General features: G+C 41.4%; 1 protein-coding gene across 5 annotated transcripts in view; it reads left to right on the top strand.

Annotated features, from left to right (window-relative positions):
• Nucleotides 1-25,171, top strand: part of NT5C2 (5'-nucleotidase, cytosolic II) — an 88,963-nt gene that overhangs the window by 25,445 nt on the left and 38,347 nt on the right. For 2 of the 5 annotated variants that reach the window (XM_030569494.1, XM_030569498.1), the window contains exons 2-3: nt 1,856-1,976; nt 15,794-15,867. In XM_030569494.1, the coding sequence (XP_030425354.1) occupies nt 1,876-1,976; nt 15,794-15,867 (175 nt within the window). In that variant the 5' untranslated portion in view covers nt 1,856-1,875. Of the gene's footprint in view, nt 1-1,855; nt 1,977-9,459; nt 9,591-14,217; nt 14,363-14,855; nt 15,049-15,793; nt 15,868-25,171 lie in introns of those variants that run through there. The other 3 variants (XM_030569495.1, XM_030569496.1, XM_030569497.1) reach the window with 3 other exon arrangements.

Genomic DNA, 25,171 nt, shown 5'->3' with positions numbered 1-25,171 from the left:
ATATTGCAAATGTGCCCCATATATTACCTGAGTGAAGTTGAAAAATGATACCAGTGTAAATTATTACAGTCATTTCTTTCTACTCCTCTCCCATTCCCTCTACTTGCACAGTGCCCCTCTTTTCTGTGGCCTTGTTTTCATTGTTAAAAAGTGTATTTATGCTTTGGGGTAACTGAAGTGTGTGCCTATCCCAAGGTATAAACACAAGATAAAACTTCTGGGCAAGATCAGCACCAGACCACCACCTGGGGTTGACCTCACCTCATTTACCTCTCTGTAAAACTACAGTGCCTTGTCTATTGTGTGTTTTTACCCTGTGATAGTTTGTGTGTTAATTACCCTGAGGTAAAAAAATACTGTCTGTTTGTTTTTTTAGCAGCAAAAACAAGGCCTGTTTCTAAATGCATGTATGGAAAACCTCTGGAATTTCGGCCCTCTGGAGTTGCCACACTGCATTTGTCTGCTTTACTGACTGCATCTCATTTGAAATCTCAGCTAAAAACATCTCTTTTCTCCCTTCCCCAGATGTCTCAGCTTCTCTCTCCATCTGCTAATATTTATTATTGACATCTGAAACCGCATTATTTAACTCTGGGAAAACATTTTGGGGTGCAGTTTGTATGCAAGATGAGATATATGGTAAAGTTAAATTGGTATTTCAAAGACATTTGGAGCAGACATTGGGCTTGATATTTTTAGTTTGTGTTTGGTGATAGCATCCAGAGCAAAGTGTATTTTCTAGGATTCATATGACTGGAAGTGCAAACACATAAGAACTTAGACATCTCCAGTCACTTCCTTTACAAGTTCGACCTATAAACACAAGTAGTTACAGTATGCATCATGTCGAATTTTCTTAGTACTCTAAGATCCTTTTGTAATCAGGAAACAGCTATACCAGGGCTCTTTAACTCAAATGACCAGGAGGGCCACATGAGGACTAGTACATTGGCCCGAGGGCCGCATTACTGACACCTCCCTCCCTCAGGCCCACCCCTACTCCACCCCTTCCATGAAGCCTTGTCTCTGCCCTGCCTCTTCCAACCCCTTCCCTGAAATCCCCACCCCAACTCCGCCCCTCCCTGCCCCCAAGGGGTGCAGGAGGGGTGTGGGGTGTGGCAGGGGCACAGGGCAAGGAGTTGGGGTGAGGTACAGGAGGGATGAGGGGTGTGGCAAGGGGTCAGGGCAAGGGATTGGGGTGCAGGAGGGGTGCGGCAGGGGGCTCAGGGCAGTGGGTTGGGGTGTGGGGTGTGGCAGGGGATGGGGTGTGGCAGGGGGTTGGCAGGGGATGGGGTGCAGGAGGGGTGCAACGGGGCTCAGGGCAGTGGGTTGGGGTGCAGGAGGGGTGCGGGGTGCAGCAGGTGGCTCAGGGGAGGGGGTTGGGGTGCAGGAGGGATGCGGGATGCAGCAGGGGGTCGGGTGTAGCAGGGGGTTCAGGGCAGTGGGTTGGGGTGCAGGAGGGGTGTAGCAGGGGGTCGGGGTGCAGGGTATGGCAAGGGACTCAGGGCAGGGGGTTCAACTGCAGGGGGGGCTCGGGGGCTGGGCTCTGGCCCAGCGCGCACCGGGGGCAGGGCAGGCTCCCCGCCTGTCTGCCCTGCCCCTGTGCTGCTTCGGGAAGCGGCTGGAATATGGGGAACAGGGGCACAGGGGTGTATGTGTTGCCGTTGCTTCAGGTACCGCCCCCAGCATCTCCCATTGGCCTGGAACGGGGAACTGGTGGAGGGTAGGGGGGCCGCAAGGAGCTCACTGGCCGCAGAAAATAACCTTGCGGGCCGCGTGTTTGAGACCCCTGCTATACAATACTCTCCTGAAACATGTTGCAGGTTAAGCACATTTCTCTTTTTTTCTCTTCCAGAATTAAGTGATCATTTAAAAATGACAACCTCATGGAGTGACAGACTCCAGAATGCAGCAGATCTTCCTGCGAACATGGATAGGCATGCTCTGAAAAAGTACCGTCGGGAAGCCTATCACCGGTATGTTTTTCACATAATGTAAACTGTGCCCATATTTTGTAGGGTTTGGGAAATAAAATGTAAAACAAATTTCTGATTGCATCTTGTTCACTGGCAGAGACTTGAAAATGACTTCCCCTCACCCATTCTCGAGTTATTTACTGAGCACCAATAGAATGCTATTGGTATACAACATATAGGTCAACATGATTCCTACTTGCAAGAATTTACAGATGAAACAGTTGAGATACAAATGGTAAACCCTTATTACTGCAGTGGAAAGGTTAATCTCAGGCCAAATTTTGCAGTGGAAACTACCATTCATTTTTTTTCAAGTTGATAAATAGCCAATAGCAAAAATGTCATAGTAATTGTTCCAATTCTTCCATATTAGTCCAATGCAAAGTGGGAAAGAATAGACACTATTTAGACATTGAAGGTTATAAATATAAGTATGGGGGAAGTGAAATACAAAAACAGAGGTTATTTATTTTAGTATTATATCTTATAATATTAGTATCCTTGTTACAGTAGCACCTAGAAGCCCAAACTCAGATCAGGTAGACACATTGTGATAGACACTGTACAAACACAGAAAGAGACAGCCTCTGCCCCGACGAGTTTATACTCTAACTAAAGAAGACAATGAAATAAAGGAAATATTATCCCCGTTTTGCAGATGGGGAACTGAGACACAGAGAGATTAGGTGACTTTCCCAAGATCACACTGGATGTCTGGCAGAGCTAAGAATTGAATCCTGATCTTCTGAGGCACAGTTCAGTGCCTTGACCTCAAGATCATCTTTCCTTTCTAGAGGAAGATGCATTCTGTGTGCTAATAAAAGACTTAACTGGATAGAAGTAGAATTATAGTGTGGTTTTTTTTTAATGTAATGACTGTGACAAATTTTGTTGTTTGAGGGAGGTATGTGTAAAAATTTTAACTGTAATTTTAATCAGTCATGTAATTATTTTATCATATTCAAAGAGACTATATGTACCCCTTTTTTGCACGAGTGAAATCAGTTGTTTTTTAAAATTCTAGTAAAGGAATCAGAATTTGAAAATAAAACAAATGTTGTGACAGTGTCTTGGAGGGAGATATAGGGCTGATAAAGGAAATGCAAATACCAAGTATCCCAATTGATATTTTATACTTGAATGTCATGTTTCATTTGTGATTCATGTAGGGTGTGACTTCCTAGAAGGTGTTTTACAGGTTATACATCTTTTATTCTCTAAATGGAGGAAAATACCTTACTGTGCTATGAAAGTTTGCTAGGTGAGACATGTAAAGGCAAAATCGTGAAGCCCAAGGTGAATTTCTGAAACACTGCATTTTACTATTAAATATATTTTGGTTTCTGGCTGAGTCAGAGGCATTAGAATTTAGTTAGGACTCCCTGTGCAAGCTGGTAGGTCAAGATGTGAGGGACTGTCTTCTGGGGTTCCTATGGACAGTAGGAAATCACTATATCATAATCAAACTTTTCTAATAAATGTAACTAAATCATGATGGTGCAAATATAGCTCTAGGGCCTGGTGTTCCTTTTCACCAGGTTTGTAACTGCATAACTTTATGGGTTGAAATCCTGGCCCTGTTGAAATCACTGGGAGTTTTGACATTGGCTTCAGTGGGGCCAGGATTTCACCCACTGGCTTTACTGTATATTTTTCTGGTGGTTTGTTTGCTGTATAAATGAAGTGTATTTATCACAATTGTTTGCCATGTTGTTGCTTCCATTTTTACTTCCAGTTGTTTAAAATTATTTTAGCATTGATCTACTTTGCTTTTGACTCTTGAAAAACATCAGTATTATTGGCAATTTCCTAAAAGTTAAATATCAAGAATAAAATATGAATCCTTAAGTTCTTCATTCCTTTTTAAATGCATTGTAGCAAATCTCACAATTTTATTGTGAATCTTGTGATATTTGGTGTTTCTTGTAAAGACCCAGTTGCTTGAGAGATGTGGCAGATAGAAAGAGCTGAGATTTTCTTTTTTTTAAAAGTAAGTTTCTAGCCCCCGTTGTTGCAGAGAAAAGCTTTAAAACATGAATACTAAAAGAGAGAATGCCAGAAGGAAAATAAAAAAAATCCCAAAATTTTTTTTTTTTTAAATTTTATTATTTTTAACTGATTCTCCTGATTTTTCGGGGGTCTGACTTATGATTTTTGAATGTTTGAGGTTGGTAATACTATAAATGTGACAAGCCTGCCAGCTTGGAGCTCAGTATGATAACTGATACTAAGTTTTGATACAGCATGAAGGCTCCATATTGGGTTAAAAGTACACTCATAAAAAAACAACAATAAAAACAACTCTGTTTTTTTAACCTGTTACCAATAATACCTGATTTTATTAAATCTGAAAGAATGTTAAAAATCAAATTTGCATATCACCACTTATATTGTTTGTTTACTTCATGCATTTCATCCATCTAGGACAAAAGAAATAGACCAGGTACGCTTTCTGGTTCTCATGAACTAGGATGAAGCTGCAATATTTGACTTCAAACATTCCAGCGCAAACAAAATCATTGACATAAAAATGAATTTTTTTTATTAATATTGGACTTCATAAAAATTAGTTTTTAAATTTAAGCCTACATTTTCATTGTAACTTGAAGTTATCCCTTTTAAATTCTATCTTACCATAACATTTGGAATCAACTATTTCAGATGCTGCACTTTTTGGGTTATATCACTCTCTGATTGATGATATTTAATATTGACAGAAATTCCACTCTTGAGACTGGTTTAATTGGTGCAGTATATATGACTAAGAGCCTGATGACTAGAAGATTGTGGGCCTAAATTCCACAGATAAGAATGCTCAAAAATCAAACTTGGCTACACCCCCGCCATCCTTCCCCCCCCCAAAAAAAAGTTTGCTTAGTTATTAAATTGATCTGTACAGCTGTTCAAGGAATTCCAGTCCTCTGGATGACGTTACCACATAATTTTTACAGAATACACCAGTGGTCCCCAACCTTTTCGTCTGGCGGGCGCTAGACGAAGGACCGTGGCGGTGGTGGAGCATCCGCCATAATGCCACCTAATTTCTGCGGCATTTCAGCGGTGACGCCTCTCGATGACGTCGCTTGTCGGTAGCAAGTGGCATCATCGAAAGGCATCGCTGCCGAAATGCCACAGAAATTCGGTGGTGACACCTCTCGATAACACCACTTGTTAGTGGGGAACCCTGGAGTAAACTGAGAAAAGCTTGAAAACATTAAACCCTAAGGGAACCTGAAGGAAAATACTCCCGCCCCCCCACCTCTGAGTCTTAGTCAAAATATGAGGAATCTGCATGAAATGTTGTCTTTAGTTTCATAGATGGTTGTATCTAAGACATCAGGTACTCTCTCATTCTCAGCACTCATAAAAGTCCACAAGAATGCTATAAAACAGCAACATAAGGAACTATCAAAGCCAATAGTGGCTCTTCATCTTCCGATTAAACACCTTTGTTAGTGTTAATATCAATTACAAGCCTTGTTATATGATGTTGTGGGAGCCTGTTAATAAGTGATGCCTTAAAATGAATTAACATAGAGACAGAATTACATCTAGCTTCTGACTGAGAATATGCTGCATTACTGTAAGCTGGTATTGGTACCATAAGTTTGAATGTGAAAATAAAATTGATGTGTCAGTACCAGGAAGCTCTCTTTCAATGTGTGCACATTTAAGGCCTCCTTCCCTATCCAGTATTTGGTGACTTATCCAGATTGAGAATAACCTCTAGGCCAATCCCTCTGTTTGAGTACTGTCATTTAGCGTGATTGCAATTAGACAACAACTAGATTGAGTGACCGTGAGCCACCAAATTGCCCTAGTGTCTTTTTTTTTTTTTTTTTTTTTAAACTTGGAGCGAACACTTCTGGATTTCCACATATAGTTCTTTGGAGTTTTCAACAATGTCCACAACTGGCTGAAGTTGAATAATGGAAAAAATTGGGGTTTCACCCACTCTTGTCACTGATAGTTACCAAGAAACAGCAGTCAGGTATTTGCTACTGTTTTATTTTACGTAATTTTGGCTGTGGTTTACCTGAGCAGTAAGACTGAGGTGGCTCTTTCATTAGAAATACAGATGTTGGGAGTTCAAAATGGCAAAAGATATTGAATCACACTGGGTTGTCATTAGTTTTGAAAGTTGTCAGCCAGAGTATAGTTAGTTTATTTTAAATTAGTGGTTAGGGCTGGGAACTGGCAGCCAAGATTTCTGAATTCTACATCCTACTTCTGCCACTGACTTACAATATGATCTTAGACAAGTCACTTCATAGTTCTTTGCCTCAGTTTACCTGTATAATATGTCACAGAAGTCATATGAGTTAAATCCGTGGTTCTCATCCTGTGGTCTGCAGACCCCTAGGGGTCCACAAACTATATCTAAGATTTCCAAAGGGGTCCCCACCTCCATTCAAAAAATTTTGGTGTGTCCACAAATGAAAAAAGATTGAAAACCACTGAACTAAATCATTTATGCTGGTAACACACTTTGAGATCCTCAACTAGAAAGTAGTATATCATATTAATATGACAAAACAGTGCAACTGCCAAATTAATAATAAGAAAGAAACTCAATTTGAAAATGTTCCATGATGCCCAGCTTTAATAGTTCCATGGAACAGATGGATGTTATTTTGGGATTGAAGTCATATGTTAGCTGCTCAGCATCTAGCTGTCACTTAGGAAGAAAACCGAAACAATGGGAATAAAAATTGACAAAACTAGAATCTTGACTCTGAATTCCTTTGAATTTCAGAGGAAAGAGTTCATATTCATATTTCTGGCTCTTAACCTTGCCCTTGCTATGACCTACCAGGATTTGGATTCAATTGGGATCCAAATTTTCCAGTTTGCAACAACAGTCAGCTCTCTGAGATTTCAAACCCGGATATTGGAAATGTTGTGAGAATAGGTTGTGAGATTTTGGTGTTGTCCAGTTTGACTTGTTCGTCAGCCCCTTATCTGACCCCTTACCTCCGCCTAAACCTGACCCAAGTCCAAACACCATCTCCAGAAGAAATTATTAAAAACATGGAAACCAGTTATAAAGGCTTTGTTAGGCTGAAGATGGAATAAAATAGAACTCTGCTAATTTAAGTGTGCCAAAAGAAGAAAGTTAAATGTAAGAAAATAAGTTCCTTGATGTGTGGAATGGTCAATACCTGCCAAAAAGGACAAGAGCCAGCAAAACCCAGTACGACTCCACTGATTTTTATGCAGTGTTGTTGTAGACATGGTGGTCCCAGGATATTAGAGAGGCAAGGTGGGGTGAGGTAATATCCTTTATTGGACCAACTTCTGTTGGTGACAGAGAAAAGCTTTCAAGCTTACACAGAGCTGAAGAAGCGCTCTGTGTAATCTCGAAAGCTTTTCTCTGTCACCAACAGAAGTTGGTCCAATAAAGGATATTACCTCACCTACCTTGTCTCTCCACTGACATTAGTAGTTTTAAAGTTTTGCATTAATCCTTTTAAGGCAGGTGCCAAGGCATCCAGCATGCCAAAGAAAAGACAGGCTGGTTCACATAAATGTTTTTGGGGAACCTGCATATTTCCATTAAATATGTCTGACCTCAGTCACAGGTTAATCTAGTTTCACTGTAGCTTCTGGAGGTCGCTGTTTTTGCTGAGACAAAATGCTGTTTGGTAACTTCTGACAGCAGCATGCATCATTTCTATGTCTCCACCAGCCACAAGATACCACGGGACTAGCTTTCCAGCAATAAAAGTACACCAAGGTCACAAAAAAGCAATGGTACAGCAGGCACTAATTTTATCAGTGTCGTCACCCCTTTTAAGCCAGCGAGGGGGAAGCTGTTAGGCTTGATACACTGAAAAAGACAAATCCATTCAGCTGCTGCTTGTCTCTCCTTAACTTTTCTCGCCACTTCTGCTGATCATTGAAGATATTTGTATTTAAAATAAAGATGTATCCAAACTTTGAGGAAATTGAAATCCAGATCCAAATTTTCTGGCTAGCCCCTGTTTCTGGGATGTGTTGAGCCAAAACTAATCACTACAGTCTTTTTTTAAAGTAGAAATATAAAATGTCCCTCCCCTGCCACCACTCGCCACAAGTGTAATCCCAGTAAAATCACTACTTTAAATAAACATTGCTTAAAAAGAATATTTATCCTTCACTTTGCTCATTTTCTGACATGGTTTAAAAATAAGGTTATGCAAGTAGACTACCTCCCTGCCCCCACTGTGTTATTCTCTTTTGTTGCTCCTAGGCATTGGACGACATGCCAAGTTCCCTTCTCAATTGTGCAATACATGTATATTTCACTGGTCATGGTACAGGAATGCTTCATGTTTATTTCATGATTGCTTCTGAGCTTTTGGTTAAATAAAATAAACAGGATTCTTCTTAGTTGTCTAGGCATTCCTTTTCTAGTGTAATGAGGCCAATTCTGAATTTCCTTTCTAGTAAGCAGAGCTGCTCTTCTATTATGATATGAGAGTTTGTATTCAGACACATTACTCAAAAATCATTAATTTGTTGCAAAAACAAGATCACCTCCTTTGTAATGGTTTACAGCACAGCGAATTGCTGTGAAATGTGCTATGATGAAAGTGAGGTCATTGTAGATTCACCTTCATGTACAGTGGTTCCTTTCTCCCCTACTATGTAGTGTATTTTTCTGTTACCCAGGGTAAATTTTAGAGCTTAAAAGGGAAACAAGCAGTATGGTCACTGTTTTAAAGGATATTCTACTGTAACAAAACTTCAGGGTAAATTTGCGCCTCCTGTGTTTTCTGGCTAGCAATTTTTCCCTTTTGTTTTTTACAACAGCCTCCAGCTCATTCTGAGCCCCCTTTTCTAAGCTAGGCAAGCATTTCGCAGTCTGTTGCCTGAAACAGTTATAGGCTTCAGTTTCTTCTCTGCTGTGGCCCATCTTTCAAACACTAGTAGCTCAGAAACCAAGTAGCTCAGATGGTGGTTTCCAGTTAAGTGCTGTTACAGGACTTGCGGGGCCCTTATGTCTTTGTGCTCTGGCAAATGACCTACAGTTCTCAAGAGGATCAGGGCAATTAGCTGATTCTGTACTGTCATCTAGTAGAAGTAAACACTTTAATATGTATAAAGAAGGGTTAAGTGCATTTAATTTCCTCTCTCTTTTCCGTTCCTTGACACCTCAATGTATCACCAGAAAAGGTGGCCTTGACTATTAGACCTTCCATCACGTGAGGAAGCTGAGCATTTGAGAAGAGAGTGGAAACAGTGGTTGACGGGAGCTCAGTTCCAATCATCATTTTCTCTATTGCTGCTATCTTATTACAGAGAAAGGAAGATAAGCTCCTCATGTTAATGTCCTTTAAAAGGAGAACATTGAAGACTGGGGGCTATTTAAAGTGATGGGGACACCATCATCCTACAAGACAGGTGGGCACATTTGGCCTACTCCCTTCAGGGCATGCAAAACTACAGAAAACCTTCACAGTTATATCCCTGGGGAAAGGAAAGAAGTAAGACAAGAGGGTTATATTTATGAAAATGCACTCCTAGAGTGGAGAGGTGGAGCTAAGGAGTCAATAATAATAACCCCTGCAAGTCAACTCAGAGAATGATTTTCAGTTGTTGCTGCTCTGGTACAGAAGATGTTTATATGCTGTGAGTACGATCTGATTTGTTTTGTTACTCCGTGTTATTACGCTTCCATATCTTATTGATTTTTAACACCAGTACTCTGGTAAAAAAACAACAAAACATCATTTGCTTAATGGAAAAGGCCAAAATTGATGGAGGTGAAATCAAGATTTTCTGTCTGATTTGAGGAAGAAGAAAGGTGTTTGTTACAAGCTCCGATCTCTTGGCATGAAAAAGTTTTCAGTGAGTTTATTTTCAGACTTACTTCTTGACTGTTTAAACTAGAGGGTTTCAAACTGTGGGGGGTGTCACCTCAGCGGGCCATCCAGCCTGTGGGTCAGTGTCGACATCCACTGCCATCAGAGACTGTTGCATGCGCCTTCCCCCATGCTGACAAGCCAAAGGGGGGGGCCAGTTATGGTGTTTATTTTTGTCTGGGTTGTGGAGATTGTTAAAGCTGATTTCCCAACTCTGCCACTCTGAGTGCAGAAGTGGGGCCTGCAAGGATTTTAAAAAGTAATACTTGCCACTCCAAGCTTGTATTAAACTCCCAAGGTTACAGCTTTTCTCTAACCATGGCTTGGTAAATGCTGCCACCACCCAAATGCAAAAAAACCCCTTTGAACCCAGGAGGGAGCACTTGGGAATTCCTCCCTGTGGAGTACCCTCAAGCCCTTTCTCACACACCCCTTCCCCCCAGAAGAGCTGAGAGAGAAAACAAAGGAAATTAGCTGTGGCTACCAGCTAATTAAACAATATGCACAAACCTCTTAGGACACCAAAAATCCAATCCTGTTCTTTAAAAAGTTAAATTTTATTATTAGAAACAGAAAGAAAATACATTTGGAACTTAGGCTTTTGCTAGATTTTAAAAGAGCAATTCCAAAAATCAAGCACCCAAAATAGCTTTCTTGGGGGTTCAGCTTAAAGGTTACAGGCAAACAAAAGCATCTGGGGTTAGCGCAGAGGAGTACACAAGCCAATAAGAAATAAAAGAACCCTAATTGTGTCTAGCTAAACATTCTGATCTACTTACACATTTGGAGTCAGATAAGTAGTTCTAGGCATGATCAGATGACTTATAATCATACCTGGCTTAGCTTCTTATAGCATGGCAGCTCTGACCCTCCAGCCCAGAGAACAAAAGACAAAGGCCAAGTTTCTTTCTCAATTTTAAAAAGTTCTACCTTTCCATTGGCTCTTCTGGTCAGGTGCTCACTTTTTTTTCTTTACCTGGGGGACTTTTTAACCCTTTACAAGTAAAGGAAGTAAAGTACAGCTACCAAGAGGGATTTTACAGCTAACTGGCTGGCTGGGAGTACATCAAATGGAGCTATCTCCCCACTTTCTTTATCACAGAGCTACTATAAGGTGGGTGCATAACTGGTTGGAAAACCATTCCTAGAGAGTAGGTATCTGTGGTTCGCAGTCATGCTGGAAGGGCATAACGAGTGGGGTCCCACAGGGATCAGTTCTGCGTCCAGTTCTGTTCAATACCTTCATCAATGATTTAGCTAATGGCAGAGAGTATGCTTATAAACTTTGTGGATGATATCAAGCTGGGAGGGCTTGCAGGCGCTTTGGAGGATAGGATTAAAATTCAAATTGATCTGGACAAACTGGAGAAATGGTCTGAAGTAAATAGGATTAAATTCAATAAGGACATATGCAAAGTACTCTACTTAGGAAGGAACAGTCAGTTGCACACATACAAAATGGGGAATGACTGCCTAGGAAAGAGTACTGTGGAAAGGGATCTGGGAGTCATAGTGAACCACAGGCTAAATATGAGTGAACAGTGTAACACTGTTGCAGAAAAAGCAGACATCATTCTGGGATGTATTAGCGGGAGTGTTGTTAAGCAGGATGTGAAAAGTAATTCTTCCACTCTACTCCGCGCTGATTAGGCCTCAACTGGAGTATTGTGTCCAGTTCTGGGCGCCACATTTCAGGAAGGATGTGGACAAAGTTCAGAGAAGAGCAACAAAAATGATTAAAGGTCTAGAAAACATGACCTATGAAGAAAGGCTGAAAGAACTGAGTTTATTTAGTTTGTAAAAGAGAAGACTGAGAGGGAACATAACAGTTTTCAAGTACATAAAAGGTTGTTAACAGGAGGCGGGAGAAAAATTGTTCTTCTTAACTGCTGAGGATAAGACAAGAGCAATGGGCTTAAATTGTAGCAAGAGTGGTTTAGGTTGGACATTAAGAAAAACTTCCTAACTGTCAGGATGGTTAAGCACTGGAATAAATTGTCTAGGGAGATTGTGGAATCTCCATCATTGGGGATTTTTAAGAGCAGGTTAGACAAACACCTGTCAGAAATGGTCTAGATCAGTGCTTCTCAAAGCCAGTCCGCTGCTTGTTCAGGGAAAGCTCTTGGCGATCTGGGCCGGTTTGTTTACCTGCCATGTCTGCAGCTTCAGCTGATCGCGGCTCCCACTGGCCACGATTTGCCATCCCAGGCCAATGGGGGGCTGCGGGAAGCAGTGCAGGCCGAGGGATGTGCTGGCCGCCCTTCCCGCAGCCCCCATTGGCCTGGAGCGGTGAACTGCAGCCAGTGGGAGCCGCAATAGGATGAACCTGCGGATGTGGCAGGTAAACAAACTGGCCCGGACCGCCAGGGGCTTTCCCTGAACAAGCGGCGGCCAAACTTTGAGAAGTATTGCGCTAGATAATACTTAGTCCTGCCATGAGTGCAGGGGACTGGCTTAGATGACCTCTTGAGGGTCCCTCTCAGTCCTATGATTCTATGGTATATAGGTGGGCACCATGGACGGGAGATGTTATGTTTTAATTGGGATTTAAAACAAAGGTCTTGAACATTTGTAGAGTCATTAAAGGTCATTAGTGGCTTTCACAAGAATAGAGTTATTAATTCTGGTTTCCTGGCCAGTGTTGGTAATTGCCGCTAGAAAAAACATGCTTTATCTCCAGTACCAACATGAGGTTTTATCTTAAACCCACTGTGCTGTTTGTTAATATTTTGTTGAGCATTCTTAAGCAGATTAATGAAAAGAATGTTGAAGGCTAAAAGGAACTTTCCATCTTTTCTGGTCAATTCCATTGTAACCATAATTGAAACCCTCTTCAGAATTGTGAGGCTCTTCTAATTTTTCTTCATAACCCTTCCCTCCTCGTCAATGTGGCAGACATTCAGTCCTCTTAGCAGGCAAACTCTCCTCCAGGGAATGAGGCTCAAAGAATGTACAAAATCAAGCCCTGTTACTTGGTGTGACGGGGTTGCCCCACTCACCATTGGATGGCACTGCTTTCTGGCAGTCCTGGGGATTAGCTTGGTGAGGCTGATGCCTTTTCCAGCTGTCATTACACCTGTCCAGTTTCTCCTCTGCTGCCCCTCTCTCGCTCTCAGGAGCCCCAGCATTCTCTGTGACTCAGCCCTTCAGCCAAATCACTATTGTGGTTTCCCCTTCTGGGAACGGGAGTATCAAAGTTCCTGCTGTCCAACTGTCTCAGGCAGTCTTTTGCTTCACTTTCTCAATGTGCCTTTCCCGCAGTGGCTGGCAGCGGAACCTGGGCCCGCTGCTACTCTGGGTTCTGGTCAGTGACCCTCTACACAGCAGCCCAAGTCCATTTCCTGCACCTTGCTGCCTTTCCCTGAGCTGCTTCCATATCTATGCCCTCCCCACTCCTCTGGGCGTGCCAGTCTCCTTACTCCTCCCTTCCAGGGAATAACTTTAGGCAACTCAGCTCTGCAGTCCCCCAAACACACCTCCCTCTTCACAGAGAGTTACCACAGACTGCTTCCTTGCAGTCCCCTCTTCTTCCAGTTTTCTTGTCTTTTGTAGAAGTCCTGTCTGTCCCTTGCAGTTGAACTTCTCTCTAACTAGCTGCCTCTAGACTAAAGCTTCCCTGCTTGAAGCCTAATTAGCTAATTAGCCCATCTGGCTCAATTCAGCTCTTGCAGGGCCAGTCACGCTTGGGCAAAAACTATTTCTGACTTTTCCCAGAAATGTGTTATCCCCTCTGCACATCTCTTCCTCCTTGTTTAGAAAGCAAACTGAACAAACTTAAGATCAGAAATATTTTCTGCTTACCAATGTACTTGAATTAGATATTTAGAAGCATTTCTTGGTATCAGAAGCAATAGAACGTAGCATCTCCTTCACACAAAGGCTTCTTTCTTCATGTAGTATCTAGCATTGGCCTGTTCTAAATCTGAGATATCTAAATTTCTTTTTAAAAAACACCCATGGTTCATGCTGCTGATTTGGACACTTTGTCTCACCACAGCTGAGAGAGCTGATTTCTTTATTTCAAGAGTGAAGCTTGAGTAAGTTTATGATCTCCTCTGATATTTTCAAGAGGGATTTCTATTCATAGTTTTTTTTCCTGAATATATCATTGTTTAGATATTACATACTTCTGTCAGCAAAGAATGTCATTGTTAACTCCTCAGTCCCATTACATGCCTCATTGTCAGAGGTGGGCAGTTTGCCAGGAAATTATGAGTCCCAGAGCGAGCATGGAAGGTTAGGGATAAAGTTATACTAGTGCCAAAGAAACTCTATTCCAAGTGGATCTGTGTGGAACAACAATGATATCCAATGACTAGTTAAGTTAGCCACAGATGTGTTTTCCCTAGCACTATTCAAGAAGACATACGGTATCTTAGGGCTTGGTTCAGATATAATGATGTTCTAAAGTAAAATCAGATTCAAGCAAAACTGCATTTGTCATAGAGAAGCCTGTAAGGACTTGCGTAATGTGATTCAGATGAGTATATGAATCAGACTGCTACACACTTTGCAAGAAGAACATCTATGAGAGATGAGGTAAGGCTGCTGGCATGGAAGTGTGGTAGTTTGATCTTGACAAGTTTGCTGTTTAAATTTTAGATTCAGTAAATTGACACACAGTTAAACTGGCATGTTATGTAGGCTGCCTGACAGGCCATAAGTCTGAAGAAGAATCTCAGGATCTTCTGAAACTAGAAGCTTCACGGAATTGGTGTCTGTTTGTTTTTGCACTTACCATTGTCACTGTTTATGGTATCCTTCTCCCCATTACGTTACCTTCACAAAGAAGTGTTTCTGAATTAGCCTCAGAGAAGGCTAATTATGTTGGCATCCTGCTGAGGGCAGTGTGCTTGTATCCAGACATAACCTTACTGAGTCCAGAGTGCAGCCGAATGCTTGGGTACTATTACCCTTTCGCAGACATTTCTAGGCAGTTTTTTTTTCTTGGCATGATATCTCTAGCAATACTTGGAATTTCTGGCCAACATCAGCCTTGTTGACGACAAGCTAAGATTTCTCCCTACAGTGGAATCCTTGGCTTTGCTGTTTGCAACTCTAATTTTTAGTTCTCAGATGAGACCAACCCTGGCTAGAAATCAGGAGGAACGACAGATCAGTTATATGGTGGAAATTATGTGGGAAATTTAACTGGATTAGTTAATGTAATAGCTGAAGCAGAATGCAGTTTCTTTTGTGTTTTCTGACCTATTTTATCATCTTGGGTGGGTTTGTTTGTTTGTTTGTTTTGTTTTTTGGATTAAATGAATGCAGTGCATTGAAATCGAAGTATCGAGCAATATACAGAATAGATTCTCATTGCAACAAGATTTTGATAATAAAAATAAAAACTGGAAAATAACACTGTTACAAATAATGTAAAAACTTCCCCTATGCTCTTCGGGATGAGAATGTATTTTACTGTGTGTTTTGTGGTGTTATATTAAGTGATTAATAATAGTATTGGTCAGATTTCAGTGAGAAGTCATTTTAAATTTTCCTTGAGTTTTCAGATTCATTCAAAGCGGGTCAAATAGTAAATGTTTATCCAGGAAACTGCTAATCTCATTCCCTCTCTTCTTGCCTTTCTGTCATATTTTATTTTAATCAGGCAAACTTCATCATTCCTCCTCATCCAGTTTCCTCTTGTGTGTGAGCCTGGGTTCAAGAAATCTTGCATTCCTGTGTTTAGGAATTTTTACAGGACTTGTACTAGGGTGTGTGTATGTTTATACACACACTAATTTTGAGAATAACCATGAAAAGTCATGGCTTTGTTGGAAGCATACTGACAGGTAAAGCTGATCTGTGCATTCATTTTTCAGGTGAGTTCTGATTTTTACATATTTAGGATAGTTTGGGTATGGTAGATCACATGTCACTTGATAATAAGAGAAATAAGTTTACTCCCAAATAAGTTTATTCCAGAAATGCTTATCCCTATGGATTTATTTCCTCTCTTCTTTATAGGGTCTTCGTGAACAGAAGTTTAGCAATGGAAAAGATAAAGTGCTTTGGTTTTGATATGGATTACACACTTGCTGGTGAGTTCCTTCTTGATTTTTATAACTGATTCTGATCAGTGCTTTGTGTCTCACTTGTTAAGAGAAAAATAGAAATTGGTTGCTGCCACTCTAGCTAGGAGGTGCTTGCTCAGTAGGCTGAAGTGCCACCTATTCAGAGTATTTTCATTTCAGATGTTTCAGTTAGATCAACTATCTTGAAACCATATTTGGTCCCAAAATATGTTGCCCTAGTGCAATTTCAAATGATCTGGGGTCTCAGAAAGAGCAAAGCTTACACTGGATGTAACTGGTGTCTTAGATCAGTGGTTCTCAACCAGGGATATGCATATCCTTGGGGGTATGGAGAGGTCTTCCAGGGGATACATCAGCTCATCTAGATATTTGCACAGAAATGTAATTACAATATTTATGTTTAAATTGATTTATAATTTATATGGTAAAAATGAGAAAGTAAGCAATTTTTCATTAATAATGTGCTGTGACACTTTTATATTTTTATGTCTGATGTAGTAAGCAAGTAGTTTTTAAGTGAGGTGAAACTTGGGGTACGCAAGACAAATCAGACCCCTGAATGGGGTATAGTATTCTGGAAAGACTGAGAGCCATTGTCCTAAATGCCTGTTTGCTTAAAAGTACACCATGATGTGAACCTGACTGTAAGTGGTAAACTGATTTTGTTTTTTATGCTGTGAAGATAAGACTGTACAATCACCCAGCATGGCGGGAGAATATTCCTGTGAGAATCACCATCAAAGAGATCTTAATTAAATTGTGACTAAGTTTCCTTATCTCTCACTCCTCAGTTGGCTGAGCCTGTGTAATAAAGGTCAAAGCATAGGGAATATTTTATGTTTCCGTTGAACAAGCTAGTTAGAAAGCTTTGTACGTCTCTGTACAGATGTATCTTGTGCAGGGGCTATTAAATACCTTTTAGCTTTTAACATTTTTCATGCTTTACTTCTCCATTGCCCAAGTACAAGGAATGCAAATGATCTGAAACTCAACGTGGAGGATGGGAAATAAAACTGTTTGTCAAATACATATATAATATATTACCTTCCTGTTATGCAAGATAAAGATAAAAAGTCCATTGCTCATTTCCCAGGTTTGTATTGCAGTGTATATATTGTAATAATAGGCACTGCACAAATTTCTATCCTCTCTTCCCACCACCATCAGTGTCATTGATATAAGGTATATGATAGCGTTTCTACTACACTGGGTACTTTAATTCATAATTGCTATCTATACTCCTGTTCAAGATGAGAAATGGAAGCTAAAATGTCAAGGTTGGTTGATAAATGGGTCAGTGCAGGAGGTCAAGTCTGGTAATTTAGTTATTCGAGTGATTGCACATGTCCATTCCATTTCAGGTGTGCGCCTGCCTTGTGCACAGTTGTTGGAGATTTTCCCCTGAGTGGTACCTGTCAGGGTGGCACATGCACCCTCTGCTGCCTTGCACCATAGCTTGAAAATATGAAAGGCAGAGCCGACCCTTGCCCTCCCTCAGTTCCTTCTTACTGCCTGTGATGGTGGATGGAACATGTGATCTAGCTACTGAAATATTCCCCCCCTTCATATTTGTAGATAGTTGGTACTTGTTTCAGAAGTTTTAATGCCTTAGACTATTTGTTAGTTATAGAAATAAGTTGTATTTTAAAGTGTTTTTAAACACTTCAGTTCCTGTTGCTGGGTACTGGTGGCGGGGCATGTCTTGGTCACTGGGTTTCAATCCCTGCCATTCCTGCAAGAAGCCAATGTCAGTGAGTGACCTGCACCCCAGCTGCCTGAAGTGTTGCAGGGAGACTCATGTCAAGTATTGGTGTCAAATTTGCAATAACTTTAAGCCAAGAAGCAAGAAAGGGAGGCTGGGCTTAAGTTTCTTCTGCTGGAGATGGTCCTGCATTCCCCCTTGGAGACTTTCCACTCAGAGAAGGTACTGAGCACATCAGCGTCCATCAGAAGTGCTCCTCTGTTTTTTGACCGACCCTCAGGCCTGGTCACCCTCCCCGCTACAGAGGGAGAGGCACTGAAAGATGGCATCTAAGGGATTAGTATCCGATAGATCAGGGTCCCTGGCACCAAAGTCCAGCAAGCATGTGGACAAGGATACAAGAGTGTGCATGAGGCTGAGGAGGTCTCTGAGGCAATCATCTAATCAGGAGGGACTGTTGACTCTGGCATTGGCATTGGCATAATTGAGACCAGCCCCTGAAGTGGCTCCATTTAGTTAACAGTAGAGGAGACTATCCTAGTACCATTTACTCTGGAGGCTTATGCTGCAGCCCAGGATCTGAGAGTCGTACTCCTAGCTCCAAAATGGCCTCAGCAATATTAGTTTTCCACTCTGCTGATCCTCTCATACACAGTTCCATTGCCACTACTGTGGGATGCAGACCTCTTCTCTCAGGACCATGGTCGCCCTCCAACCCCAATCTGAGGCTCTCCTTCTGATTGCCTGGATGCTCCATGGCTAAGGCTTCATGAGGTTTGTTCAAAGGGGGTTCCAGGTGCATTTGTAAATAGTAGAATGCCTTCTATTAGGTTTACTTACATTGCAAAGTGGGAGTCTCCATTTTGCCTCAGCAAAAAAGTGCCCCCTCCCCTACCCCCACGCTTCAATCCATCGTGTATTGGACTATTAGTTATACCCAAAACAGCGAGGTCTTACCATTAGTTCCATCAAGGTCCATCTAACAGCTATCTTAGCTTTCCCACCCACCAAGTGGTGATAATTTTTCTCCAATCCTATGCCAGTTAGATTTCTGAAGGCTTTGGACCGGATGTACCCCCAAGGACAAGATTCTGGTCACTCCTGGGACTTAAATATGGTGTTAACAAAGCTAGTGGGTCCTCCTCTGAACCATTGGCAACCTGTTTATTGCTCCATCTTTCCATAAAGACAGACTTTTTGGTCGCAATTACCTCAGCTAGGAGAGTGGGCGAATTAGAAGCACTAGATTCTGGACCTCTGTATATGGTCTCTTGCAAGGACAGGGTATTCCCACACCCTCATCCGAAGTTTCTCACTAAGGTGGTATCTCACGTCCACATCAATCAGGCAATATATTGATCAACTTCCTTTCCTAATTCTTAGCATTTTACCTGGAGAGGACTAAACCATTTAGGTCATCATCTTCATTGTTCGTAGCAATTGCAGACAGAGTCTCTTCCCGTCTCTCCTCAAAGGATCTCCTTGTGGATCTCCTGTTGTATTCATTTGTGCTACTGCAGGGCTGATGTATTGCCACTGAATTGAGTGCTAGTGCATTTGATCAGATCTCACGCAGTCTTTGTGGCTTTTCTGGCCAAGCTGACTCTTTTGGACATTTGCAAAGTGGCAACTTGATCTTCAGTGTATACTTTTGCCTCCCATTATGCCATCTCTGGGCAAACTAGAGATTATGCCAGATTTGGATGTGTGATCCTTCAGTCATTATTCAGATAGATTCTAGCTTCCAGACTGAACTGCTTTTGAGTCACCTGAAATGGAATAGACATGCAATCATTTGAAGAATTAAAAATGGTTACTATCCCGCTCTTCAAGATGTGTTGCACATGTTCATTCCATGACCCACTCTTCTTCCCCTCTCTGTCAGAGTCTTCCAGTAAGAAAGAACTTACGGGGGTTGAAGGTGGCTTTGCGTTGTGGTGTGAAGCAGGAGTGTGCACATGCCGCCCTGACAGGTATCGCTCAGATTGAATCTGACAACTGAGCACACACACAAACCTGAAATGAAATAGACATGTGCCACACATCTCAAAGAACATTAGTTACAGAGCAGGTGGGTAACCGTTTTTTACAGTATCAGCAGATGAGTAGTGTGGCAAGGAAGGCCTCAGGGACAGCACTGAGGATTGGAGAAGCCAAAGGCCAGCAGCCAAATTGAGGTCAGGAAAGCCTCCAGAGGCTCCTGGATAATTTATGTTGAGTCTGGCCATAATCCTTGAGTGTCACATGCTTAAGGTGATCATATCTTCAAAATAAAAAAATTGTGGCAGTGTTTTTTAGAATTAAAAATAGTCATTAAAAAAACAAATAGTTTTTTTTCCCTCCAAAAAAGTTTGTGGGTGCCACTTTTGCCAGTTTGTCTCAGTAGCAACAGATAGATATTTCTCAGTGTGGAGGATTTTTCCACCAACTCAGGTGTTCTGAATAAGGTTAGTGTGAAACATTGAATGAGTGTTGTTAGCATTTATGGTGAACAAAAAGAACAATTTTGATAGGGTCTATGCTCCTTCAACTGGTCACTCTAAACACTGTTTATCCCGCAGAACATTCATTCCACTGGGCTGTTCCTGGTAAGTGCAGGGCAAATCGTACTTGGCATAGCAAAATGACTTGAATGAGCATGTAGTTATTTAAAAATGAAGTTTTGATTGATGAAATGAAAAATATGAACATTTTAAATGTCCTCAAAGGATTTTCAGGGACACGATATGAAAAACTGAAACTATTCTAGCAAAACCAGGATATAAGGACACTTTCAGCATGCTATGTCTAGTGCAGCTGGAATGGATGTGATACTATGTAGTATGGAAAACAGAGAAGTATGGTCTGAGCAGAGGACTGGGAACCAGAGACATTTTTATTTCAAATTTGACATTGATCATGGCCCCCTCTGTGGCTTTAGGCAAGTCACTCTGCTGCATTTTCTCCAACTATACAAAGTGGATGATAATCCTTACTTACCTCCGTTATATGGGTATTGTGAGAATCTAATTAATGTTTGTAAACAACTTTGATGATGAAAAGTGTGATGAATGGCAATTTCTAAATAGTATTTTACTCCTCTTTCCTTAACTCAGGCAGACAAACTAATATCATCCATTCATCTTTTTGTATTTCAGCATCATCCTTTGTTCCCTACATGCGTAAATGTTGTTTAACTATTACTTGCAATAAACAGTGAACGCCACTATCCAGCTTATGACACATAAGTAGACTTAGTTATTTGTTTGCGGCAGAAGCTTTAAATGATGCATTTGTTGTTAACTGATGTTGCATTTTTGGGGGGTTATATTAACATTTTGTTGTGCATAGCCTAGGAAATTGGTTAGTTTCTAAGGTGCCACAAGTACTCCTGTTCTTTTTTCTAGGAACTAATGTATTCCTGCTAAGAAAAGTTAGCCACTTGCATAAATCCATGCCCCTTCACATGGACTTGGAAGCAATCACCAGCTTCTGCTTTGTATCTAGAGAGAGAGAATGTAAAAAGTTTGGTTTTAGTTGAGATTCAGCATCAGTAAATTACATCCTCATGCCAGTACGCTGGCTCCTGACCAGAATCCCAATTTGTGCATCTTCAAAGCCTGTACAGGGAAAGAAATTGACCAAAGTGAAGGAGAAGAGTGTGGCACCTCCAGGTCCATCAGCCACTCATCTAGTCTTCTGTCTCTTCAGTTCCAGAAGAGACCACAGGCCTTGTTAAGCTACCTTTTATAATTAAAGTTGCTTAAAAAAATCCCAAACACCCTCATCAGTGTGTTAGATGACACTGAGGCACTGAAAGCCTATACTCATGCTCAAACCTTGATTCTGCAAGGTGTACTGATTGCAGAGTCCTTTTTCCATTCTGTATCCTTGAGGACCACAATGTCCGAAGTAAATTGATGACATTCATTCCTGGCTGGCAATCATTGCCTTTGATAGCTGAGAACTCAGGATTGTTCAGCCAGAGAATAGAGTTCTTTTTTTAGAACACCTCCAGATTGTCCATCTTGTGAAGGGGAGGAGGCAGTATTAGCAGCAGAAAGAACTCTACGCACTATTTTCTTCTTTCCTTCTCCAAAAGCAATGGCTTTGAGCCTGTGCCACCAAAGTGAGGAAAGAGGACTTTAGGCAAGATGCTTCTTAGTGCCAAAAAAGATAGGAGAGCTTAACCCATTTTGAATTTAGTTATTTAAACAGCTTTGCCATCAAGTTCAAAATAGCGTGTCTGTGGCCGGCTCCTTTACTCCAACTATGAATGTCAAGAACATGCACCTATGCACAGTGTACAGTTTAATGATTGGGATACAGCTCATTTTACTGGGAACACAGCACTTCCATTTCAGTTTGTAGTAGCTGTTGCAATATACTTACACTGCAGAGAGCATGTGTTCCCTAACCAGGAAGATTGCCTTATCAGGAACAACACTTGAGAGATGACTGTGATTGACACATATTTGTCACCAATAATCATGATATCATCATGCCACATTATACTAAAATATGATTCCACCCACTGTGTTCTCTAAGGGGCTGCATGGGCAAATAACATTTTCCTTCCTTCAGGCAAGATGCCTGATGATTTCAGCCTTCACCACAGAGAAAAAACTGGTGCTATCATACATGAAACTGTACATTTGCCTTCCCTTCTCGTCTCAAAAATGTGTGGTCACTGTGTTTATGACTAGAGTTAATTTGCCTGCCAGGAGTGTAAATCAAAACAAAATAACTGTTGGTGCACTTATAACTCTTTCTTGCCCACTGAGGATCACTGTAGTACTCTCACATGCTAAGATGGAGGGTTCCCACATTTCTGGAAACTCAGAGAATCTTGCTAAGTTCATATGCATGCGACCATGGAGTATCCAGGAGCACATGTCTGTGTAGGATTCTAACTGTACAGGTTATTTATATACAGTTCCTTTCACTGCAGGGAATTATGCATTAGTTTTTGCTTGTATTGATGAACTGCATTATAATATGCAGCAGGCGGCTTTTGTCAGGCTAGAGAGTGTGTGTTTGGAATAAATTCCTAAGCGTCAGGGACAATAGTGTGTTTTTATTGTGGCTTGTGTATATAGCATAGGGGTCAAGTAGCAGCTTTTGGAAGCTTTGATGGGTTTGGGCCAAGCATGAGCTATGGGTAATTTCAGTGGTTACTTCTAGAGAAGATTAACAGAAGTCCCTGTGATCAGTTATGTAATCGGCCCCCCAGAAATCACTAGTTTTTCCTTCTGACCTTTCTGAATCTCAGTAGGGATCCTAGGGCACTGTTTCTGAATTCTGCAATAGAAACTCTTATATTTGCGACCTTCCTAACAAAGAGATAACATTACACAAGTGTCAGGATCTAGTATCTCCAAATAGACTTGAAAGGCAGCCATTCAATGAGAGCACATGGTGCAAAAACTAGTAATTTTGCAAGATCTTTATGTTTAAATCCTTAAATTAGGGAAATTGGGGATTTATGTTTGTAGCTCCTTTTTGTTTTGTAAATTAGTTTCTTTTATCCATTTTAATGATTAATCTCTGCTTATCCAGTCCAGCTCTAGTAGAAGAACACTAATAAGTAGTAATGTTACTCTGTTCCTGCCTTCTTTCCTGTTTGTTTAGCAGTGTCAAAACCATCTCTATCTGTGGTTAATAAAAATGCTGTTGGTGGTAGGGTGACCAGACGGCAAGTGTGAAAAATCGGAACGGGGGTGGGGGGTAATAGAAGCCTATATAAGAAAAAGACCCAAAAATCGGGATTGTCCCTATAAAATCATGACATCTGGACACCCTAGGTCAGTGGTCCCCAACGTGGTGCCCGCGGGCGCCACAGAACCTGCTGGGGCGTTTATGCGCTCCCACCTAGTGCCAAGCAGGGGAGAGAAGCCGTGCCCCGCCCCTGACGGGGACAGAGAACTCAGGCTGCAGGTGCGGTGTTCTCTGTTCCTGGCAGTTGCGGGGCCCACCTAGTGCCCAGCAGGGGAGACAAGCTGCGGCCCTGCGCCTGCCAGGGACAGAGAACTCCGGGGCTGCAGGCTGTGGGCGCCGGTTTTCTCTGTCCTCGCGGCTTCTCTCTTCTCTCTGGATTCATACATTATGTAATATTAAAAATGATTTTTTGTATTATTTCATGTACAAATACAAAATAAGCCTTGAAAAATTGTTGGCGCCCACCACACTCTTCTGATAACATGAATGTGCTACTGGCCTCGAAAAGGTTGGGAACCACTGCCCTAGTTGGTGGTCTAAGCCAAAGATGCACAACCCTTTCTCTACCGCGGCTTCTGAAAATCAGACCTGTCCTATAAAAGAGCAGCTGCAAATAGATTGCCAGACTTTCATTAGCATGGCATTTAAATGAGCCTACATAGTATTGTGAAGGACACTTAGAAATGTGAGAGAGAGCAAATTTGAGACAGGCAAAACTTTACTTGGCTGTTTTCTTCTCAGGGTGAGCTAAACATTTGAGCAATATTGTCAGATCTGGATCCAAGTAATCCAGGAAGCCTTGGCATCCCTAGATTTTAAACAGGGCAGGTTGCATGATGAGGTTACAGAAAAGTGTCCCTTGCTAGAACTTTAGGTAAACAAGTAAGGTTTTAAACAGACTGTAATTTCATACCAAGTCATTGGCAGATGGAGAGGGAATTAGTAAAGACCAGTTACTCAGTCGCTAACCTTACTCTCAATAGTTAATCTTGTTGAAAGTTTTATCATACCTGTGAGATAAATTATATAGTAGGCAAGATGGTTTCATTTGGGAAAACTGTCCCTGTACTGAAGTCACTCTTGCCTCTGTATTGGGTGGGAATTGATAAGCAAGTTGCCATCAATAGTGAAACTGGTTTCAGTGAGAAAATTGAATGGTAAATGAGACTTTTAAATCATTATTTGTGCAGTATGCTGAAAAGAATTAATACTGTATTACCGTGATGGAATTAAGATTGTGTCCCAGAAGCATTACAAGCTTAAAAGTAAATGCTAAGATTTGTTATATTGCAGAGTAGTTACAGAGGGGTTCTCACACTGTAAGTTGTTAGGTATATCAACACTTCCATTCTCATAGCACCACAGATGTTAGAGATGGAAGAGACTTCTTTGGTTGTTGTGAGAAGTTGCCTTTCCCAACCTGCTGTAAAACACAATTATGTGTAGCGTTGGTACTTACTCCTTTCCTAGGCTTAGGCTTTATTAACAAAGCATTAAAATTAATGAAGTCCTTCATCAGGATTGTTTAACTTACAGATCTAGAGAGCTATTTCTACTTTCCTGATATCCAGTTGCAGTAGTGAGCCTCCTGACTCAGCAAATCAGGAGCCCCATTTAACCCTTTACCAGCAAGATCAACTCCTGTTAACAGGATGCGGTGTTTCAGGTTAGTGTGGGACAGTTTCCTATGGGATATTGATTTTCCCTGGAGCTTGTGAATTTGCAGTATAAAACTCCTACAGGGTGAATACTTGATGTCAGATCTTTCCCATTTGATCACCCATCAACCACTCTGGAATTGGCACATCAGAGCAATGGCCTCTTTACTGGGTATGAATTCCTATGGAGCCCATCTACACCCACCAGGTGGTGATAGCAACTTTCTGTTCTCTGTGTAAGACTGACTGTGCT

The sequence above is a fragment of the Gopherus evgoodei genome, chromosome 7 (assembly GCF_007399415.2).
Source record: "Gopherus evgoodei ecotype Sinaloan lineage chromosome 7, rGopEvg1_v1.p, whole genome shotgun sequence".
Lineage (NCBI taxonomy): Eukaryota > Metazoa > Chordata > Testudines > Testudinidae > Gopherus > Gopherus evgoodei.
Note: the sequence above shows the minus strand (reverse complement) of the source record. Positions and strands in the feature narration are given on the sequence as shown.